The sequence below is a fragment of the Chelonia mydas genome, chromosome 17 (genome assembly GCF_015237465.2).
Source record: "Chelonia mydas isolate rCheMyd1 chromosome 17, rCheMyd1.pri.v2, whole genome shotgun sequence".
Classification (NCBI taxonomy): Eukaryota; Metazoa; Chordata; order Testudines; family Cheloniidae; genus Chelonia; species Chelonia mydas.
In genome coordinates this window covers 6,842,334-6,865,366 of record NC_051257.2, presented here as the reverse complement: position 1 = coordinate 6,865,366, position 23,033 = coordinate 6,842,334, and the positions used below count along the sequence as shown (strand labels likewise).

The 23,033-nt window shown below is 42.3% G+C and overlaps 1 protein-coding gene across 2 annotated transcripts in view; it reads left to right on the top strand.

Annotated features, from left to right (window-relative positions):
- The window catches only part of CA4 (carbonic anhydrase 4), a 36,312-nt gene extending 23,930 nt beyond the window's left edge, over positions 1–12,382 (top strand). The window contains exons 3-8 of one of the 2 annotated variants that reach the window (XM_043531449.1): positions 1,010–1,180; positions 4,893–5,050; positions 6,034–6,126; positions 6,731–6,794; positions 7,431–7,594; positions 8,887–12,382. In XM_043531449.1, the coding sequence (XP_043387384.1) occupies positions 1,010–1,180; positions 4,893–5,050; positions 6,034–6,126; positions 6,731–6,794; positions 7,431–7,594; positions 8,887–8,925 (689 nt within the window). In that variant the 3' untranslated portion in view covers positions 8,926–12,382. The remainder of the gene's footprint in view (positions 1–1,009; positions 1,181–4,892; positions 5,051–6,033; positions 6,127–6,730; positions 6,795–7,430; positions 7,595–8,886) is intronic. The other variant, XM_027820178.3, reaches the window with a different exon arrangement.
- The last annotated feature ends 10,651 nt before the right edge of the window (positions 12,383–23,033 follow it).

The following is a 23,033-nucleotide window of genomic DNA, read 5'->3' as shown; positions in this document are numbered from 1 at the left end:
AGGCAGACATGCAATTCCTTAAAAATACTTGAGGCCTACATTGAGAAAAGTCTTCCTATTTTAACTGGACTTGTACCCTTTGTTTTACTTCAGCCCAGTGATACAACAGCCAGCTGTACCACATTCGCTCCTTTGCTTCTATGCTAGTCAGAGCATCTAGTCTCACCTAGGCTGAGATTTAACATACTGGGAATAAAACTCAGGCATTCCTGGCTCCCAGTGCTGCCTTCAGCAAACACTAGAACACGGATCTGCAATTTAAACCTGTCCCATCCCTCCTTTTTAAATACATTCTAAGCTACAGGTTACAAATTTTTACTGTTTATGATCAATTAGCTAAGTCCGACACAGGCATGCTTCCCATTTAATTGGGCATTGCTACACACTTCATCTGCTTACATTTTCCAGTTGCACCAATCAGTCATTGTTGGGCACACTTCACTGTTTTGCATTTTTAAGTATTTTGTAAACATGTCAAGGAATCTCCCTGTTAAACTCTGCCACTGAAAGAATTTTCCCAACCTCAGAAGCAAATGTAGATCTACCAAGCAGTAGTTTGGCCTTATCAGGATGAAGTCACTTTGTCCATCAATTCTCAGGGGGTAGCCGTGTTAGTTGTATCCACAAAAACAATAGGGAGTCCGGTGGCACCTTAAAAAGACTAACAAATTTATTTGGGCATAGGCTTTTGTGGGTAAAAACCCCACTTCTTCAGATGCATGGAGTGAAAATTACAGATGCAGGCATTATATGAAGAGAAGGGAGTAACCTCACAAGTGGAGAACTTGTATGAAGAAAAGGGAAGTTACTGGTTCTCCACTTGTGAGGTAACTTCCCTTCTCTTCATATAACGTCTGCATCTGTAATTTTCACTCCATACATCTGAAGAAGTGGGGTTTTTACCCACGAAAGCTTATGCCCAAATAAATTTGTTAGTCTTTAAGGTGCCACCGGACTCCCTGTTGTTTTTGTCCTTCAATGAAAGCCATTTTTCCTTCCTCTTAAACAGAACCCCGTCTCTGGAATACAGTAAATACGGAGTGTGGAAAAGATGAACAGTCACCTATCAATATTGTCACCAACAAAGTGGAGTACAAAGGGGACCTGAAACCATTTACTTTTGAAGGCTATAATACCAATCAGTCCTCTCATTGGACCATAGTAAATAATGGGCATACGGGTAAGCTATGGAAATGAATGGGGTTTACTTATTTGCTCTGTTTTATTAGCTCCTTAATTGCTGTCTGAAACATTTTCAGTGTTGAGATTATTTTCTTCACACACTGAAGTTAATTGGCAAGAGCTGATTAATTAGTAATTTACGGATTCAGCTTTAATGTTCTTCCAGGCTGTCTGTCTATTGGGAAGAAATATCACTGGGGATACTCTGTGGCAATGCTGTGTTGTGTCAGGTTACTAAGTCTAAAAAAACTGTATTTGTTTAAAAAAACTTAGTGCTGATTTAACCCTCATATTGGACCAAAAATCACCCAACTATTTCTGTATTGTTATGTCAAAATGGGGGGGGGGGGGTCCTAGATTCAGATGCGTACTACACAGTACTTGTGTTGGGGTCTAACTGACCCCAGGATCAAACACATTTTAAAGAAAGCTACACAATAGTGTCAGGGTCTAACCAAGCCCATGTTTGAACAATGAAAATAGATAGCAATAGTAATAATATAAAAGCAAATACAGATACAGCAAACTAGCAACTAAATGGCCTAATACTTGGAAAAAATGGAGCAAAAATTGGTGACCCAGGTTCTGAACATGCAAAGTATTTACACTTCACACATTTCTGATGTATTTTTCTGACTCGTTCTCTGGACCAGATGTAATATCTTCCCCATTTCTCTGGCTCTGGATCAGTACCCAGCACACTTAGATGCCCCGGCAACAGCATCTGTCAAGTGTGGGCTTGCCAGAAAATGTATCCGACAATCGTGGCTTCCCTGGAAACTTTTCCTAGCAAGTGCAGGCTTCCCAGAAAATCAGTTTGATGGAACTATCTTCAAAGAAATGCAATTTGCTCTACAATTGTGATGATACATGAGGCAAATGTTATCTCAAACAAATGTTATCAAATGGGGTCTCACAGACCAACAAACCATTTCGGTATTTTTTTTTTGCGGGGGCGGGGGGGAAGGGGACTGAGGGGAGAAGAACACTGAAACTGTGATGGTAAAAACAATTATGTAGGATTCATATAATCATATAATAATGGCTGCCTCAAAATAAAGACAATCTGATGCTGGAATACCTGCATAATTAATTTGGGGTCCCCCAATGCCTTTTAAGTGACAGTTTTCACTATGCTAAAACCACAACAGGTATGTAGACAAATGCTAACAGGTTGTGCTCATCACAGCTTGAGAATACTTCAAGAAAGAAGAGGCTATGGCTTGCCCATCATGTTTTATTCAAATTTTTGTACCCGTTTGCAGTCCGAGACCACCCCCCAAGACCTTGGATATTCCATACTTTCATTTCCCCACTGACTAACACTGAGGGGTCTAACTGACCCCAGTGACCTTCTTAGTGACTTTTTTTTGCTGCACAAAACCCATAACAGGTAGGATAAAATCAATGCAAAAAGATTGACCTCCTCCTACTCTGACAATAATGTATGAAGAGGTACAGGACAGGCATGAAAAAACTGTATTTATATTTGTGTGCATCCATTTTTGTCAGAGACACCCCAAAGCATAAGGAGAGTTGAAAAAACCTGGGCTGTTGTCAAGAGAACCAGCTGCTTGACAGCCAGCCCCGAATCTGAATGGCCCCATAGCAAAGTGCTCCCCTGGGAGACAGCTGAAATTTAAAAAAGCACTTTACAGATGGATTGGGCAATGAGATTTTTGTTTTGAAATTCAGTAGTTCGGCAGATTGTTTTTTCTTACAAACTTCTTCTGATTTTCCACTAATGTGGACAAAGTTAATAGCCTTTTTGGTACAATATAAAATTGTGGAATCTTCAAAGCGTGGCTGATGCTCCGAGAAATGTCTTTGTATAAAAAATAAACCATCATAGAAACAGCTTAGAACTTTAAGTCCCCAAGACATGCAAAATGGGGTTTGCAGCGGGGGGAGCAAGTGCAATGAGAATAAGATTGGATGCAATTATTATTTTTAGATTTCAATAGCACCTAACTGCTCTGAGATTGGAACCTCATTGCGCTAGGTGTCTTTCATACACATAGTAAAAGAGAGTCACTGCCAACAAGACCTGACAGTCTAAACAGACAAAAGAAATGTTACTAATCCATTTACAGACAGGGAAGTGAGGAACACTGCTATGAAATGACTCACCTAAGGACATACAGTACAGCCAGTCTTTGGGAGCTGGGTATTGAACTCATGTCTCCCGAGTCCCAATCCAGGGCCTTATCTACCAGACCAGCCTTCCTCTCAGGAGGTCCTAATTCCATCTCCCAGAGAGCACAAAGACTGCTGTTTTCAAATGCATCACAAATCTCTCAAGCAGAGGGCGGTTAAGGGAAATTATCACTAGAAAATATTTTTATTCTCCCCAGAGACACGTTTTATTCTCCTGTTAATACTGGACTCAAACTCTGCTCTTACCTGGGTTTCACTTACCTAGTTTTACTCTATAGCATTGGTTTTAACCCTTTTTCATTTGCAGACCCCTGAAATATTTCAAGTGGAAATGCAGACCCTTTTGGAAATCTGAGACAGTCTGCAGACCTCCAGGGGTCCCACAAACCACAGGTTGAAAACCATGGCTCTATAGTTAGACTGGTGTAAAGTGAAAGTGAGTCCTACAGTTGAGACATAGTAACAGTGTCTTTAACTCTAAACCCTGCAAGACCCTCAAAGCAAATAAATACTGCAGCACACACAATAGGCGACAAAAACAGAAACCTGCAAATAAACCTCTTGGGACCAAGTTCACCTTCTAGAATGCAGCTCTGTACATTTAAAGGGAAAAATCCCTGGTCCAACATCGCCTTTCTAGATAACAGAGGAAGAAACCTAGGGTTTGTCTTAAAAGTGAGAGAAGCACAGGCTCTTGCTTCTCTCCTGGCAAAAACCAGCCACTTGGACGCTCCCAGCAAGGAAGAGACGGTCAATTAACCTTACACTGCGTTGAAAAGCTAGTATTGATTTATTTAAAAATTAAATTGATGAGAACAATTGATTGATTACAAAAAGGCAGATGAAGATGCTTCCACAAAAGCTCATTTAACTGGCTTTCACCAAAATAAATAGAACTATAATCCATAGATGGCAGCACACAAATTCTTTTCCGTTATGTAGCATTTTTCATCCATAGGTCTCCCCTTTACAAGGAGAGGTAAGTATCCTTATCACCATTTTATAGATGAGAGAACTGAGGTACAGAGAGGTTAATAGCCTGAGCTGTAGAAGTGTTGGGGCACCTGGAGTTGCCATAGACTTCAACTGGAGCCACAGGTGCTCAGTACTTTGGCAAATCAGGCCCTAAGTGACTAGCACAAGGTCATGTAGCAAATCAGAAACTCAAGTATCACAGAATATCAGGATTAGAAGGGACCTCAGGAGGTCATCTAGTCCAACCCCCTCCTCAAAGCAGGACCAATCCCCAACTAAATCATCCAGTATCTGAACTCCTAGTCCTGTGCCCTGGATATAGGGATTGGACTGTTCCCCATTTTAATTACATTTGAACTGGTACTCAGGAGTGTTCAGAGTCAGATCTGGATCTGAAGTTCATTAATCTAGGTCACTCAATATAAAGGGCTGAGCCAAAGCATTGAATCCAAAACCCAGTGAACTTCTGGGAAACTCTGGATCCCGAGCTTTCGCAACCAATGCCCCTTGCTAGTTTCAACTATTTTTAAAATAAGAGCCAAACAATTTATTTCTTTTTAACTACTTGTTTCTACCAGTTAAAGTTTCTCTTAGCGGGTCAGCAAAGATTGGAGGTGGAGGTCTTCAAAATAAATACAAGGCTATTGAGTTTCACTTCCACTGGGGCACTAAGCTAAGCAAAAGGTACAGCCCTGGATCGGAACACAGCATCGATGGAGAGAGATACACTATGGAGGTAGGTGAGATTCTCTCTCTGTTAATGCAGCCGGGTCCAAGAACTCTGACTTCTTAACCTAATGTTGAATGAAATAAACCAACAGATTCTTTTGCAAGACTCCAGGAGGAGAATTAAATAACTGAGAATATATTGTTTGTTGAGCCCTGCGGAGATCACAGAGGGAAAACGATCAGGGTCTGGACGTTTTGCATGGCAAAGGCAAATGTGGAGAGGCAGTAAAACCCAGGGTTATTTAGCCTTCAGAGACGGCAGTAGCATTTCAGGCTATAAAGCATCTATCTCCCAGTCTCACACTTGCTTATTCAGATACTTCTGTTGTGACCGTGCAGTGACAGGTATAAATTCCTTGAATAGCAATGAGGGCAAATCCTACCCTCCGTAGACAAACCAGGTGGGCTTGATGCAGGAAGGTCCCAAGTGAGTTGGTGGGAGGAAATCACCCTCCACCTCAGGCCATGGAGTAACAGTGGAACCACTGCAGATTCAGGGCAGCAGTAGCCCATAAGCTGCTCTTATACCAGCGGTTCTCAAACTTTTGTACTGGTGACCCCTTTCACACAGCTAGCCTCTGAGTGCGACCCCCCACCCTTATAAATTAAAAACACTTTTTTATATTTAATGCTATTATAAATGCTGGAGGCGAAGCGGGGTTTGGGGTGGAGGCGGACAGCTCGCGACCCCACATGTAATAACCTCACGACCCCCTGAGGGGTCCCGACCCCCAGTTTGAGAACCGCTGTCTTATACAGATGGGGGAGAAGGGGGGTGGAGCTGCCTTTGGGTGCATGTCTTTGCAAATTCACCAGTCCCATATCTTCCCCAGTGCCTCTCGCCAGCTGTGGGCAGGGAGTGGCCCTGCCCCACCTCCACAGTAGAACAGCAGTGGTTTCTCCACACCCAGGGCACAAGGAAGGGGCCAGGATTTGCTGATAAATGGCTATAAAGGGAGTAATAATTGACCTTTAATCCCTGTATTACAGCTTCATATAGTCCACATGAAAGAGGATTTCTCCACTACAGAGCAGGCAGTGAAAGATAAAGAAGGTCTGGCCGTGCTGGGGTTCTTTATAAAGGTAAGTTGCCAGGATTTTTTTTAATTGGCCACCTCCGACTGGCACCTACCAAAGCTTGGACCAAGTTGCAGGGTTTGGCTGTAGAACTGGCCAGGAGCCAAAGTTCCCCCAATGTTTTCAGGGGTCCAGATCAATCATTTAAGTCTGGCCTCAGTGCTTAGCGAAGGTCTGCACTGCAATCAGAGAGACGTGACTGCAGCACAGCACCCGTAGACGCATCGGAGCTAGCTTTGATTTTGCGAGCATGAACAACAATACCAGTGATGCCACAAGCAGCACAGGCTACACAAGCCCACCCAGGCCCCTGGGTGTGTACTCATGCACCAAGCCCATGCTACGGCAGCCTCTCCGCATTGCGATTCGAGCTGGCTAGATCATAGCTTAGCTTGGGAATGTCTACACGTGCAGCAGTCACACCTCTGACTGTGGAGTAGACCTATCCACAGTGACTTTCTGTTACATTCACCTAATTGATTTTTGTTCAGCTTTCTTTCCCACTTCTTTTCTGTTTCATTAATAATTAAATTAAAAGTTACGGGTCGGGGGGGGGGGGGAAATGTCTGAGGAAATGGATACATTTTTCTGACTCAAAATATTGTTTCAGATCGGTGCAAAAAATGAAAACTATGAATCTCTAATAGAGATATTAAATGAAGTTGCTGTCAAAGGTAAGGAGCTTGGATTTATCATCGAGCAATTTGAATTTATTTAACAAGATAATCATTATATGTTCCTAGGTGTTATAGAGGCTAAGGTCCGGTCTACACAACAGAGCTATACCGGTATAGCTACGTCGGTCAAGGATGTGAAAAATCCACGACCTACCCTCCCATGTCGACAGCGCTGTGTCGGCAACAGAGCTTCTCCTGCCAACATGGCTACTGCCTCTTGGGAGGTGGATTAACTAAGACGACGGGAGAGCTCTCTCTGTCAGCTTAGAGCATCTTGATTCAAGCGCTATAGAGGGGCAGCTGCGCCCCAGGTAGCATTTTAAGCGTAGACTTGCCCTCAATTCAGAAGAAACTTTGAAGCGATTTTCAGCAAGGAAGCAGGGCGTGGAGAGCTCTCACGAGGTGTCCATGTTGTAAAGCTGTGCTCTGCAGGGGCTCTTGAGAAGGGCAGGCACAGTGGTTCCTTGGCTATGCCCATCCAGGAGCCCCCGCCTCCCCCACAACCAGCGATGGGGGACTATGAGGGTGGCACTGCATCAGAGTTGGTAGTAGCAGCCAGAGTTGAAGGGAGCTGTAAACCGTGAACCTGTAACCATGCCCATTCCAGCTGACGTTTCTCCATTGTTTTCCTAGGGTCTCAAAAAAATATGTTGTCTTTGCCCCTGCAATCGCTCATTCCAGCTAAAGAGAATCTCACACACTATTATCGGTACAGTGGCTCCCTGACCACTCCCAACTGCTACCAGTCTGTCGTCTGGACAATATTTCAGGAGCCAATCATACTGAGTGAAAGTCAGGTAATGCATAGAGGTACAGACTGAAAGGAGCAGTGAGGTCATTTTGTGTCTGTCTCACTCACACTCCCCTCCCCACCCTCTTTTCTTCCCTCCCACATATGATCTCATATGCACAAAGTCCAACGTAGGATTGTCCCCTTCTCCATTACCTTCGCAGTCCAATCTTAAGAGACTCCAAATCCATGTCACCACAACAGATCACACACTGACCAGCGTGTTTGCCATCAGTCCCACCACTCATTTTGGTGAAAAAACAAAACAAAACTCAGAATCCTTCCCCGCTCCAAAAAAGGGGGGTGGGCATATACTAGATCTTATATGGCACTTTGCATACAAGGATCTCAGAGCAATTCTCAAAGCAATGTTCGTAACATCACCATTTTAAAGGTGGGGAAACTAAAACACATTGTAATTAAGTGACTTGCCAAAGGCCACACAGTGAGTCAGTGACAGAAGTGGGAACAGAATTCAGATGAATGCTAGTTCAGTGCTTTATCCAATGCCCCATAGTGCCTCTAAATGAGGGTCTGAATCATCCCCTAACTTCAGATGTTTTGGAATGTGTCGCTGAATTGCTTCTGAGAACTGAGTAATGGGTGACTGGCCTTTTTCCTCGAGCCCCATTTAGAATTTTATTTTAATAGAACAGAATATTTTAAATTGGTCATGATCTGTTTGCGCTTCCATCTCAGCTCTACCATGAACTCATTGAGTGGGCTTGGACAAGGCACAACCCCTCTGGGTCAGTTCATCGGCAAACAGTGACCATGATCAGTATGTCCACAGTGTGATACCCCATAAGACTGAGTCCATAAGATTAATGATAGTTGCTTGGTGTTTGCTGAGAACCCAACACCCAGCCAGATGTGAGCCAGTGCAGTGGGGGATGACAAATTGGGGGTGTGCCTCGCAGCTGGCAGCTGCTGGCTAAATTTCTGCTTCAAGTAGCCAGGAGTTAGGCTCTAGAGAAGAACCAGAGGAGGTGAGGCATGTAATCTTGATCCCCGCAAGTTGTGTCACAGCGACCTGAGGGATGGGGGCAGGAGCTGAACATAGAGAAAAGACCTGTCTTTCCAGGGTGGCTTGTGCTAGACAGAACTAGGATGTTTAGCTGGGAGGAAGTTTAAAGAGTCTGCCTAGGCTAGAAGGAAGCATCTATCAGTGATTTGGGGGACAAGTTTTAGTGGCACTGGTTCCATTTAAGCTTTAATATACTCTTGTGGTTCAGAGCAACACCACAGTGAGAGGAATTATAGACTCAAGATAGGACAATTCCTTTTTCTTTCACTCAGAAAAATAACAACTATTTTTGGATGGTGGTGTGCAGGTGACGAATTTCTTGGAGAAGCTTTACTTCAGTGAGAATAAAACATTACAGATGACCGACAATTTCCGACCTGTTCAACCTCTCAGTGACAGAATCGTGTACCGCTCTGATGTCAGTGTTGTACAGCCTCCTGCAAAGGCTTTATTGGTGATCCCAACACTTATCTACCTCATGAGTCTTCTTTTCCAGTGAACGCTACCAGGTTTCTGGGTTTTAATTTTTTGTTTCAAGCACTTCTCTCCAGTTGAGAAGCTCTAGACTACAGCTGATTGTACACCATAGCCTTGGTGTTTTTTCTAACGCTTATCAATAGGATTTTTTTATATATAAAAATAGGGCTGTCGATTAATCACAGTTAACTCACACAATTAACTAAAAAAATTCATCGCAATTAATTGCAGTTTTACTCACACTGTTAAGCAATAATAAAATACCAATTGAAATTTATTATACATATTTTTGGATGTTTTTCTACATTTTCAACTATATTGATTTCAATTACGACATAGAATGTAAAGTGTACAGCATTCACTTTATATTTTTATTACAAATATATGCAATGTAAAAATGATAAACAAAAGAAATAGTATTTTTCAATTCACCACATACAAGTACTGTAGTGCAATCTCTTTATTGTGAAAGTGCAATTTACAAATGTAGACTTTTTTGTTACATAACTGCACTCAAAAACAAAACAATGTAAAACTTTAGAGCCTACAAGTCCACTCAGTCCTACTTCTTGTTCAGCCAATCGCCAAGACAAACCAGTTTGTTTACATATATGGGAGATAATGCTGCCCACTTTTTATTTACAATGTCACCTGAAAGTGAGAACAGGCGTTCGCATGACACTTTTGTAGCTGGTGTTGCAAGGTATTTACATGCCAGATATGCTAAACATTCGTATGCCCCTTCATGGTTCAGTCACCATTCCAAAGGACATACTTCCATGCTGATGACGCTCATTAAAAAATAATGCATGAATTAAATTTTTGACTGAACTCCTTGGGGGAGTATTGTATGTCTGCTGCTCTGTGTTTTACCCACATATTGCCATATATTTCATGATATAGCAGTCTCAGATGGTGACCCAGCACACGTTGTTCATTTTAAGAACACTTTCCCTGCAGAGCTGACAAAACGCAAAGACGGTACCAATGTGAGGTTTCTAAAGATAGCTACAGCACTCGACCCAAGGTTTAAGAATCTGAACTGCCTTCCAAAATCTAAGAGGGATGGAGCATGCTTTTAGAAGTCTTAAAAGAGCAGTACTCTCATGCGGAAACTACAGAGCCTGAACAACCAAAAAAGAAAATTAATGTTCTGTTGGCGGCATCTGACTCAGATGATGAAAAGGAACATGCATCGGTCCATACTGCTTTGGATCGTTATCGAGCAGAGCCCATCATCAGCATGGACGCATGTCCTCTGAAATGGTGGTTGAAGCATGAAGGGACATATGAATCTTAAGCACATCTGGCATGCAAATATCTTACGATCCCGGCTACAACTGTGCCATGTGAACGTCTATTCTCACTTTCAGGTGACATTGTAAACAAGAAGCGGGCAGCATTATCTCCCGCAAATGTGAACAAACTTGCTTGTCTGAGTGACTGGCTGAACAAGAAGTAGGACTGAGTGGACTTGTAGGCTCTAAAGTTGTACATTGTTTTATTTTTGAATGCAGTTATTTTTTGTACATAATTCTACATTTGTAAATTCAACTTTCATGATAAAGAGATTGCACTGCAGTACTTGTATTAGGGTGAATTGAAAAATACTATTTCTATTTTTTTTTACAGTGCAAATATTTGTAATAAAAATAAATATAAAGTGAGCACTGTACATTTTGTTTTCTGCATTCAATTTGAAATCAATATATTTGAAAATGTAGAAAACATCCAAAAATATTTAAAATAAATTATATTCTATTATTGTTTAACAGTGTGATTAATCATGATTAATTTTTTTAATCGCTTGACAGCCCCTATATATAAAAATTAATTTCAGGAAACATCCTCAACACTCATGATAAATATAATACAAAGCTATAGAGAAGCCCTTTTTAAAATCACAGGAGACTTTTCTTTTTAAAGCAATAAAATGTATTAATTGCAACCCTATAACTTTAAAGCAACACTGCAAGTGTGTTTAATGAGCCATCCAGAGGACTTATAGGAATCTGTAGTCGGGGTGCCAAAGTGAGGTTCTGAATGCAATATATTTATATGCTGCATCACAAATCAGGGACATGAAACTGCTTTGGTCGCTCATAGCATCCGCTATGTCCTCCAACACTAAGGCACAACACAACCTGTTTAAAAAAAAAAAAAAAAAATCAATCAGTAAGCAATACAGGGCTCATCCTACGTATTGCAGGATACATGGCACGCTTCACCCAGAAGGGAACATTTTCTTGCTTCTCTCTCCTTAAGGTTAATTTTAAAGAAGGGTTTGATTATTTTTTAAATCTACTGCTCTTGGGTTTTAGGAACATAGGAGTAACTATACTGGTTAGACTGTTAGTCCAATCTAGTCCAGCATCCTGCCTCTGGCAGTAGCCAGTATCGGATGCTACAGAGGAAAAGGAAAGCTCCACCCAATACATCTAGCTTCCCACACATGGAAAATTCCTTCCTGAATCCCACTGGAGGCTTAAATCTGAAGAGTGAGGTTTGATGATCCTTTATTGTCTCCCATTGAATAATAAAATACGAGAACTGTTCAGGTAATGTTTCCCCCTGTGGAATTTTTCTTTGAATTTTTTTTTCAGGTTTTCATCAAAACCCTCCAATTTTTTGGTTTAGAATTGATATTTTGTGAACATTTCCATTTTGTTGAAAAAAAAATGTTCTGATGAAAAGATTACCAGCTCTATAAAATACTCCCACTCTTGTGTGATAGGTAAGACCCATATATATATAAAGGGGGTTGTTCTGTGATTTGGGTTGTTATCTTCAGAGCTTATCCAATCACACACTGGAAATACACTGTGAAGATGGGTTTCTCCTGTTAAATTCTGATCACCTCAACATGCAGAGAGATGCAGCGTCTCAGCTGATTTAATCCTTTGAGCCAATGTAATGTAACATGTTGCAGCCTCTTGGTGAATTTTAAATCTTGGCTATCTCAAAAAGGGATTTTAAACTGGGAGTGCAGTTATGCCTTTTTCTTTAGGGTTATGTTTCTGTACAGGACACTATAATATCACATCCATATAGTCACTCATATGAGAGATATACAAGGGTGCCTGGACACAGTTTACTGAGGGCAAATGGCAGGGTGGGAAATTATTTTCTTCTCTACTGTATCTATTTAAGTTGATTATGAAGACTTGAAAACCACAATGGAAAAGCAGACTGATATTTATACCTTTAGGAGAATATCCAAAATTGTAAGTGTATTTTTATATCGTTTAAGAGATTTCGAGAACTGAATAAAAATAAAAGCTTGTGACTGAATGGTGATGTCTGAATTTTCCATCGGCCTGGCATTTCTCTCTCTCTCTCTGCCCTCACAGCAAGTGCTAAGAAGAGGAAGGTATTTTCCCCATCTCTTCTAGACAATTTAGGTTGTATCTTTGGAAGTGTTCCTTGTTCCATTTGTGTATTGTGATGCCAATGGTCCCAGAGGTCTTTGGGAGGATCCTCTCTTTACATTGGCCTCTGAGATACTAATTGCCCAAATTGGAATTATGCAGACTATAGGGCCTGATTTTGCACGGTGCTGTGTGCCCTTCCACTCCTGTTGAAATGGGGGGCGTTCCATTTTATCCAAAGAAATCAGAACCATGGGGTCGCCCAGTACATCTTCATGTCAGAATGGACACATGGCTATTTAGTGAGATGCTAGCTAGCTAGGCATCCATCCATCCCTTAAACATCTTTGTACAAGAAGCAATGGTCTCAAGTTGCAGTGGGGGAGGTCTAGGTTGGATATTAGGAAACCCTATTTCACTAGGAAGGTGGTGAAGCACTGGAATGGGTTACCTAAGGAGGTGGTGGAATCTCCATCCTTAGAGGTTTTTAAGGCCCGGCTTGACAAAGCCCTGGCTGGGATGGTTTAGTTGGGGTTGGTCCTGGTCCTGCTTTGAGCAGGGGATTGGACTAGATGACCTCCTGAGGTCTCTTCCGACCCTAATCTTCTATGATTCTACCTGCCTTCCACTACTTCCACCCATTTCCCCAAACCAGGAAGACTATTAAGAAGCTATGGAGCAAAGAGACTTCACAACGTGTAGTAAACTAGTTATTTGACAGCCTCATGTTTTGCTGCCCCATCCAGGTTTCCAGGCAACAACAGAAACAATGCAATCTTGTATAAAAGCCATGCGTCTTCACTGTTTAAGATCTTAGCAAGGTGATCACTCCCCAGGATCATCTCTCCGAGAACAATGCTCCGTTCATGCAACAAGACCTCTGCATCCTATGAGAGGGTGCTTAAGATGTAGTCACAGCCTTCTTCACTGAGATCTCACTCATTTCCACATCAACAGAAGAGTGGGCTCTCAAACTGCATGAAGAGTGGTTAGACCACAGTGCTGGGCTCCAGGACTCCTGGGGGGGGGGTCTATTTTCAATTCTGTCCCTCACTGCTTGAGTGACCTTGGGCACCTCGCTGTTCCTCAGTTTACCCAACTGGAAAATGGATGTACTCCTTCAGCACTTCAAAGGTTTTGAGACAATGAATTAGTTGTATGCAAAGCCCTGAGTTTCTCCTATAAATGGACAAAGTGCTACTAATTAACTATGTTAATTCTACTATAGCAAAAAGCAGTTGGAAAACGTGATTTACTGTGAAGGAGACAACACTCATTCACTCCCTAATACTTTAATTGCTGGACGAGGGGGAAGAATAAAAAAGCTGCTGGCAAAGTCAATTGCTTCAGCTCTACACAAAATAGCCTTTCATATTCTATATATGCCTCAATGTGGAAGACTTCAAGCTTACTCTAGGGATATTTTCTTATTCTATATAGGTGAGATTTACCCCAGTGTACAGGGCCTGCATCAATCCCCTTAAACTGCAGTTATACTCTGAGAAGTAAAGCCCCAGTCTCGCAAGGAACTTTGTGTAGGTTCAGGAGTTCCTTACAGGACAGGGGGAAGGGAACATTATGGGGGTTCCGCCTTACAAGGCCAGATCATCCGCACTCAGTTTACATTTTAAAAGATAGTTGTTTATTTAACTGTCAGCTCATCATATGCTGAAATTCACACTGGCTTCTTTCTGGCTCACACATCAACAGTAATGGTTTTCTATTTGGAATTTAATGAATAATTTTGTTCAAGACGCTTAAGACAGAATAGAATCCAGATCCCTCTTGCAAGGTTGTGTTGGCTCTGAAACGGTAAGAGGATTAAACAGAAGTAATAAAAATGTACTGTAAGCAGCGTAAGCAGATATGACTCCGCATAGACACAAAGACCTATTGGAGGAGTAGGTGGAACATTTGCGATCACAGTCCAGAGTAAAGCTGACCTTCAAGCCCTTAAAGTGGGGCTCAAGTGGTGATAAGAGACTTGAGCCGTCTTTATGGACAAGGGTGTATTTCTCCCTAAGTGTCTGCAGTTAAACTTATTTAAAGAATCATTTTTCATCAGTATGCAGCACCAGCTGTCGGGCAATGCACTGCATCAGCCTATCTTTGGTCGGTGCAAGCTCAGGAATGTTCTGTTCCTTTCCAAGCAACGAGTTTGATGTCTTGTCACCAGTACTTGGCATGCGGCTGCAGCACGTTATTCTTGTTGCATAAAAAAATTAAGGCTCAAGCACTCTATTCCCGTTTATACCATGCACCCATCACAGAAGCCTCGGTCCACGAAGCTCAGTACTGAAAACACCTATATTACAACAATTACATTAATTTGACACGTCATTAAAAAAACCCACCACTCCCTAACAAAACAAAACACAAGACTCCTTTCACCATTCTACCTGCCCCTCAGGAAAAAAAGTCTTACTATGTATTTTTATTATATGTAATGCCTTGCAACTTACACAGAAAGTTATTAATGCATGTTCTGAGAGACTAGGAGGAGGGGAGAAAATTCAGGAGTCCAGGGCCATTAACAGAGAATCCACCAACATCAGCCCCCCCGCATGGAAAAATCTAGGCATTCTCGAAGACGGAAGTGTGCCAGCTCATCTCAGCTACCCCGGTAGAACAGAAGGAGAGACAAGGTCTGTTAGACAACCAGCAGCTAAACCACAAAAGGCTACTTAGGTTAAAGACAATATTTTGAATTACACCTGAAACCAAACTGGAAATTGGTGCCATCTGCAAAGTGAAGAGATATTAATGGGCCAATGGAACTATAGCGATTGACACTTGTTGAAGATCTGGCCCAATATACTCTTTTTGCCAGAATCACCATTGTGCAAGCTGCCAGCCACCTTCCGTGCTAGCACATCTGAGTGCGCTGATTACAGGGCTACATGTCAGTTACTTGGTAAATCCAAGGAAAGCTACAGCAAGGACTATTTGATAAAAAGAAGATTAAAGCAGGATCTTTGGTTTTTCATTAAAAGACAGTTAAGGAAAAATAATTTGTCATTCGCAGTTCATTTCGGTTGCAGGCTCCAGGGGTTGTACATACATAACCATTTATCATCTTACATTTCTATTTCTCTAATGAATTAGCCAGTGCATCTGCTTGAACTGCAAAGAGGATACCAATTTAGAGAAGCTCTAATAGCTTCTAATAGCCAAACTATGAAATTACAAGCCCTTGTTTGCCCCTTCAAGTTACCATCAGTCTTTTTTAATCCATTCTCCTTTAAGGGGTTAAAGGCAATTAAAGGGGATTTATACACAGAAGTTATCTGAAAAAATTGGCATTGGGGCAACTTTAGAGTTAGAGGCTATTGATCAAGAGAACAAGATCTTAACTAAAAATGGGTCAGGGAGGAGGTGTTTCAATCCAGATCAGTACAGTGGCTGGTCAGCGTTTGGGTTCAAGACAGGAATAGGGTTAATGTTCAAGTTTGAAAGTGCAAAACTTTTCTAAAGTTGTCTATTGAGATTATGGCCCAGAATGGCAAAATCTCACCAGATTAGATGTAGATGTTCTTAAGGATATCTCTGCCATTCTGGGACTACATCTGAATCATTCTTCTTAAGGTTTTCTATTAGTAGCTATCACTGTAGCATTCAAACACTGCACATGTAATTTTTAGGACTGTATAGAGCACTAAGGTCCTTTCTAGACTTCATGGAGTCTTCTATTTTCCTTGTTTAAAGGAATCTCTACTTGGGGCATATACACACCATATACATATTATATCAACTATGGATCCAGAAGTCAGGCCCCTTCCAATTTTGAATCATACTTGGCTTTGGGCCCATGCATTTGAAACTGCCATATTTCTCAAAATTTTGAGTGTGGGTGGCAGATTTGAGGTACTAACTTGGGTCCTCTCAGTTTTAATTTCTAATGCAATCACACTTAATAACTGATTAGCTAAATGAAGTCAGTTCTTCATTGAAAGAGTCACTGTAAACAACTCTAAATGCAATTAAGCTTTCCATCAGGTCACAGCAGTTCAGGAAGCTGAGAGAGACAAGAAATGCCAGATAATACTCATAAGGCATATATTTATATTACCCATCAAGAATTATCTGCAAGACATTGGAAAGGAACATGTCAGTGCAGCTGTGTTGGTCACGTCCTTATAGATATTGAACTTTTGAAGCAGGAGTTCAAGTATATAAAAAAGCATTTTTCATGTGAGTGTTAGCAAGATTTGAAGTTGCCTTTTTTTTTTCTTTCCAGATCGAGCCTTTAAGGGTAGAAGAGGCAGGTGGAAATGACAACACAGCTACCAGATTTTATTCTGAGCAGATGCTTATAACACACCCTTCAGTGGTCCCAATGTGAACTGTACCTCAATTTTTCCCATTACAGAAATGGATATCAAAAGTACTTGCATATCTCACTGCTGCTCATGAGGCTTAATAAATTATTTTTAATCACTACCAGATTTTATATAGAAGAGTACAAAGACAGAATGTCAATATTTTCTGCTGCTATGCATGCAAAGGGGGGATACATTCCAAGCCAAACTGTTACACTTTGGAGACAAAAAGCTAAATGTTAGTGAACAAAGGTAAATTCCTTTTTAATATAGCTAGAAATAGATCTCAGTGGTGTCATCTTTTATTGAATTCATGACTAAAACATAAAACACTTCACTTTACAGAGGATTAAAAAAAGAAAAAAAGAAAAACAGAAAAACAAGAAACACAACAGTGCTGTGCAGTCAGACCAGACTGTGGAAAATGAGGAATCTGGAAACAAAAGTAATTTTCATAGACAACTTGGGTTTGTATTCGCCTTTGAATTTACTAGTGAATGAATAATGTACAATGATAAGTACAAAAAGGTAATATTTCTGCCCCTCTGGAGTGCCTTCCACATAAGTCTCTCAAAGTGCTTTACACACACACACACACACTCAAAAGACCCCTGTGAGTCTATTCTTTAACTAATGCATCATCTTCATTGTACAGATAAAGTGAGACACAGAAAAGGGGTGTGATTTGACCAGGGACCTACAGCAAGTCAGTGGCAAATGTGGGAACAGAATCCAGAAACCCAATCTAATAATAACAAAAGTACCTAGTTCTTACATACCCCTTTTCACCCATCGATGACCAAGAGTTTTACAAAGCAGGCAAGTATCATTGCTCCCCTTTTACAGTTGGGAAAAAACAGACACAGAAGTGAAGTGGTCTTAAGGTCACCTAGCAGGTCATAGCTTGCAGTAAAATGCAGGTCTCCCAAATCCCAGGCCAACACTGTATTTGCGAGGCCACACTTCACCCAATGTAATGTCTAGTTTCTCTCTGCATCACTCAGATCTCTCTTTCATTCCATCAGCAATGTCTCTGTTTGAGTCATCACATTTGTAATGGCCCATTGCGGCAGAAGCTAGAAATACAGAGCTTTATGCACAAAACCATCCCTTAACCCTGTACAAGGGGCTGGCTTAGCGGGCTAAACCTCAGGTTCACCCTCTTCCCTCTCAATTGTTTCCCTAGAATGCCAGCAAGGGCAACTCAGTCTGGTGACCTGCACAAAGAAGAGACCAGGTCTCGTACAAATGAGTTTATGGGGGGTCCAGGAGGGAAAAAGACCCTAGAAGCCAAACTCTTGGTGCTCAGCACAAATACTTGGGACAAATGGAATAAGCGCCAGGGTTTGCTGCCACACACCTCGGGGACCTTGGCCCCATTGGCAGAAGGCATTCTGAGCTGAGAACGGAATTCTCTTCTGTTCTGTCACCCACAGGAGTTGACAAAACCATGAGAAAGACCCACAATAACCCTAACACCGGCTAAAACAAATGAGACTTTAAATGTCAGCCTGAAAGGGACAAACAGGGCATCCCTTCACGCACCTGGGGCACGACATGGCTCCCATGACATGCTCAGGCCCCCTCTGCAGCTCCCACTCCCTGAAGCCCTGCTCACCATGCAGCTTCTGCCCCGTCTAGCTCCCCTTCCCACTATACACGGCAGCCACTAACACCCCTACGCCGGCTTCCATGTCTGCTTCCCCTCTCCTCATGCAAGCCCCAAGTCCACTCCCTAGTCTCTTCCCAGCAGGCTGCAGGCTCTAGGAAAAAGCTGAGGTTCCCTATGCAAGGGGGTCCTTCTTACCTGCTCTGTGCACCATTGCCGAGGGGATGAGGCCTTGGCCGCCTGGGAATTCGCCTGGCAGGCTCTGCTGGGCTCTGGTCTGCGGCTCTCACACCTGGGACTGTAGATCTCAAACAGCTGCTCACTGCTGAACAAGCCGTACAACGACCCCTAGCGACCACAGCCGGTACTGCGGGCAGCTTGGCCCACAGGCATGGGGCCAGGGTAGAAACAAGTCCAAATTAGCAAATGCTGGAGAAATTGTCCCTTCCCCGTCTGCCTCAAAGTCTGCCCCTCACCCACAAACCTTGGGGAAGCCGTAGGGGCTGGTCCCCTGGGTGCTGGAGAGACAGGGGGGCCATTACTCATGTTCCAACCCTGTCCTGTGGTTCTAAGTAGGCAGGTGTTGTAGTAAAAAGAAATGATACAATCTAAAAGAAACTGGAATGCAAAGCCACAAACAGTTTTAACATGTTTTGGGCATCTCCTCCTCAAGCTTCTCGAATGATCTGTTCTTGGGAGAAAAGCAGAAGCTGCAAACTCCTCAAGCAGAACAGGTTGATGCCAACTTTGATTGCACCTATCAAACCGGTGGAGGCTGGCTTCCCGGTCAGGGAGAGGATGCAGAAAGCTGGGAAATGGTAGACGGGGGGGTATCCAGGTAATGTGGGTAGCATGGACTAGCAGCTGTATTCCTTGTATGTCAGACTGTGCTTGTGACTGACTTCTCAAATTTTAATTGATGGGAACGTTTAAATGTGTAGCAATACATGTATTGGAAACATGTCTTACTGCAAAGCAAGGGATTAAGAATACCTTTTCAAACCCTGATCTGCTACGAGCCAATTCTATTGCTGGAGAATCACAGTCAGACACCACCTTTCAACAGAGATCATGTTTGTGCTGCAGGGACACTGAGAGCTTGTACTTAGGTTTGCTAACCCATGCTTCCACAGATACACTGCTACGGTTATCCAGGCTAGCTAGATTAAAGCTAACACAGGTATGCCTACCCCTACAACAATCACAACTTCACCGGGCAGTGTAGACATACTGTAAGTGGCTTCTCTGGCATGCTTGGCTGAAACCTCAGAGCTGCAACATCTACTGGCTGCTATTCACCCCACCAGTGTCCACATTTATCTATATTTACAAAACGTGACTCTCTGTGGTGGTCTCTGCATTCTTATCTGCAATTCCAAGTTGCCCAAAATTTTCAAGATGGAAACTGGGGGTGGAGGCAGATTTGTTCTCCTAATTGCTTACAAGAGATGTTTTTCCCCTAGCACTCTCCACAAAATGCACAAGTGTTACACACCCAACACCAAAGCTTTCATTGTATTTTCTCCATTCAGATATTGCAGGAAGATGCTGCCCATTACAATGGGAAGGGGGTGACTGTATCTTGGTAGCCCTTGGTAGTCGCTCCTTTGGAGATGGACATCAGGTAGGGCAACCTGAGAGCCCATCATCCGCAAAGCCAAGGCTATGTAGCTTTCCTTCTAATGCAATGCTCCCCCATCCCTCAATAGGGTGACCCGATAGCAAGGGTGAAAAACTAGAACAGGGGGTGGGGGCTAGTCGTCATCTGTATAAGACAAAGCCCCAAATATTGGGACTGTCCCTATAAAATCAGGACATCTGGTCACCCTATCCCTCAACCACCTGCTGCAGCTGAGCAGCCGCTAATGATAATGCCGCCGCACAGCGGCCAGACCACAAACAGCATAGCTCCAGCTCAGCAACTCTGCCCCGGGTTCCTCCCTCTATCTCCCCTCCAATCGGAGCCACCCAACTGTTTCAAGAGCTGCCTGCAAGCGCAAGCCACCCCCGACCCAGCGAGCCCCCTCAGGAATTGCCCGCCCATGGCGTCCCTCAGCAGCTGCCCGCGCAACCTTCCTCAACATTTTCCCGCCCAAACCCTCTCCCTCAGCCACCTCAAAATTCTCTCCCCCCGCCCCAGTCCAAGCCACCACCTTAATGCACGACACGCCTCAGAATTTTCCACCTAAGATCTTTCCACACTAAATCACTATGGTTTTCTTTGCTGCCCCTTCCTCCTCTTGCAGCATCCTCCCCCCTCAAAATCAAGTTAATTTAATAGCACACTGGCCTGCTCTGCAGCAGATTGAACACTTCACACTCCTGGCAGATTTAATGCCTCACCTGCTGTGTTAAGACCTCCAGCAAACTCAGCCCCGCAGAGGAGGCACCATTGTAAATTTACCACACAGGTTATCATTGTTCTGTTCCCAGAGATTTAGCGCCACTGCTCCTGGTGCTTTGACCAATTTATCACTGCATGGTGCCACTATTTTGTGCCCAGCCCAATTACATGCCTTGTAAATTGATATTTTTGTACCAGAGTACAATGATCCAAAATTTATGCTGAGGAAATTTTCAACACAAAAAAGTTCCCTACAACTAAAAAACTGCAGTGGATTGTTACCAAAGTCAGATGCTTATTAATTACTATTTATTTAGTCTAGCCAAGCGATGGCACCTTCCGTGGCGTGATGCAGTTCTTCTATTCAACATTCTTCAAAGGGTATTTTAAACACCAATACAACCGTTTCCAGTTTTAACTGACAGGGTAGTAATTTTACCTCATCTTCTCCTTCATGTTTAGGACTCTCACCACTACAAAAAATACACAACAAAATACAGCATTGCCAACCCATTACGGGTTACATACATTTATACACACATACAAGAATGAAAAGCAACAACATAATCCTTGAGCCTTAAAATTGCACCTGTCCTGGCACAACAGAGGGAGTTTTATAGGAACTGTGATTAAACAGGCAGCAGGAAAATGTTTGAGTCCAGATCTATACATACCTGACTACACCAATGCAAGAAACTTAGACAGCAAAAATAGATGAACTAGAATGTCTAGCAACTGAAGAGGACTTAGATAAAATAGACATTTCTAAAACATGGTGGGATAATACGGATCAGTTAGATATTGTTTGCAATGTCGTTTTGCTGTAATGGTCCCAGGACATTAGAGAGACAAAGTGGATGAGGTAATACCTTTCATAGGACCAGCTTCTGTTGGTGAAAGAAACAAGCTTTCAAGCTCAAGGATATCTTCTTCAGGTCTGGGAAAAGTACTCAGGCTTTGTCGACATAGCCATGCTGCTAAAAGGGGGGCAGTGTAACCGCTGTTTGTTGGCAGGGGAGAGCTCTTCTGCCGACAAAGCGCTGTTCACACTGGTGCTTTTCGTCGCCAAAACTTTTGTCATTCGGGGGTGTGTGTGTGTGTTTTTTTTTCGCACTTCTGAATGACAAAAGTTTTGCTGACGAAAGTCCAGTGTAGGCAAAGCCTCAGTGTCACAGCTAAGCACAAGGTGGAACAGATTGTGTAGCATAAGTAGTTAACACATATTCTAAGAGACCAATCAAGGTGAAGTAGCCTGTTAAAACCTCTGCAGTCATAGGACAAAAAAAGTGGGGTTAGTGTGTTACAGATTGTTATAATAAGCTATAAATCCAGTGTAAAATACTGTAATAGCTGGCTATATTTTATACAGGAAGGAAAGATTAGGTCTTGGAGGTAAGGAGTTAAATTATAGTTAAAAGATTTCATTATTAGAAATAACGTTTTTGAGTTGGGAATACCAAATTCCAATGAGTAGATGCCAAGGCCAGAAGGAACCATCATTGAGATCATCTGGTCCAGTGGCTCTCAATCTTTCCAGACTACTGTACTCCTTTCAGGAGCCTGATTTATCTTGCGTACCCCCAAGTTTCACCTCACTTAAAAATGACTTGCTTACAAAATCAGACATAAAAATACAAAAGTGTCACAGCACACAATTACTGAAAAATTGCTGACTTTCTCCTTTTTACCATATAATTATAAAATAAAAATTGGAATATAAATATTGTACTTACATTTCAGTGCATAGTAGATAGAGCAGTATAAACAATCACTGTCTCTATAAAATTTGAGTTTTTACTGACTTCACCAGTGCTTGTTATGTAGCCTGTTGTAAAACTAGGCAAATATCCAAATGAGTTGCTGTACCATCTGGAAGACCTGTACGTACATATACCCTGGCTGAGAATCACTGATCTAGTCTGACCAGTATAACAGAGGCCACAGAACCTTCCCAAAATAATTTATTTTGAACAATCGTTATTTAAAAGTTGCCAGTAACGGAGAAGTTACCATGATGATGACCCTTGCTAAATTATTCCAAATGTTAATGGCCCTTTCTGTTAATAAATTACACCTTATTTCCAGTCTGAATTTGTCTAAATTAAACTTGCTAGCTATTTGATCTTGTTATACCTTTGTCTGCTAGACTGAAGAATCCATTATCAAATATTTGTTTCCCAGGTAGATACTTACAGCCCACTTCCCAATACCTTCCATGTGTCAACAACTGCCACTATGACTTCAGTTGCCAAAATCTCTAGCCTCACTCCCTGAAAACTTCTACAATACAGTTATGCATTGT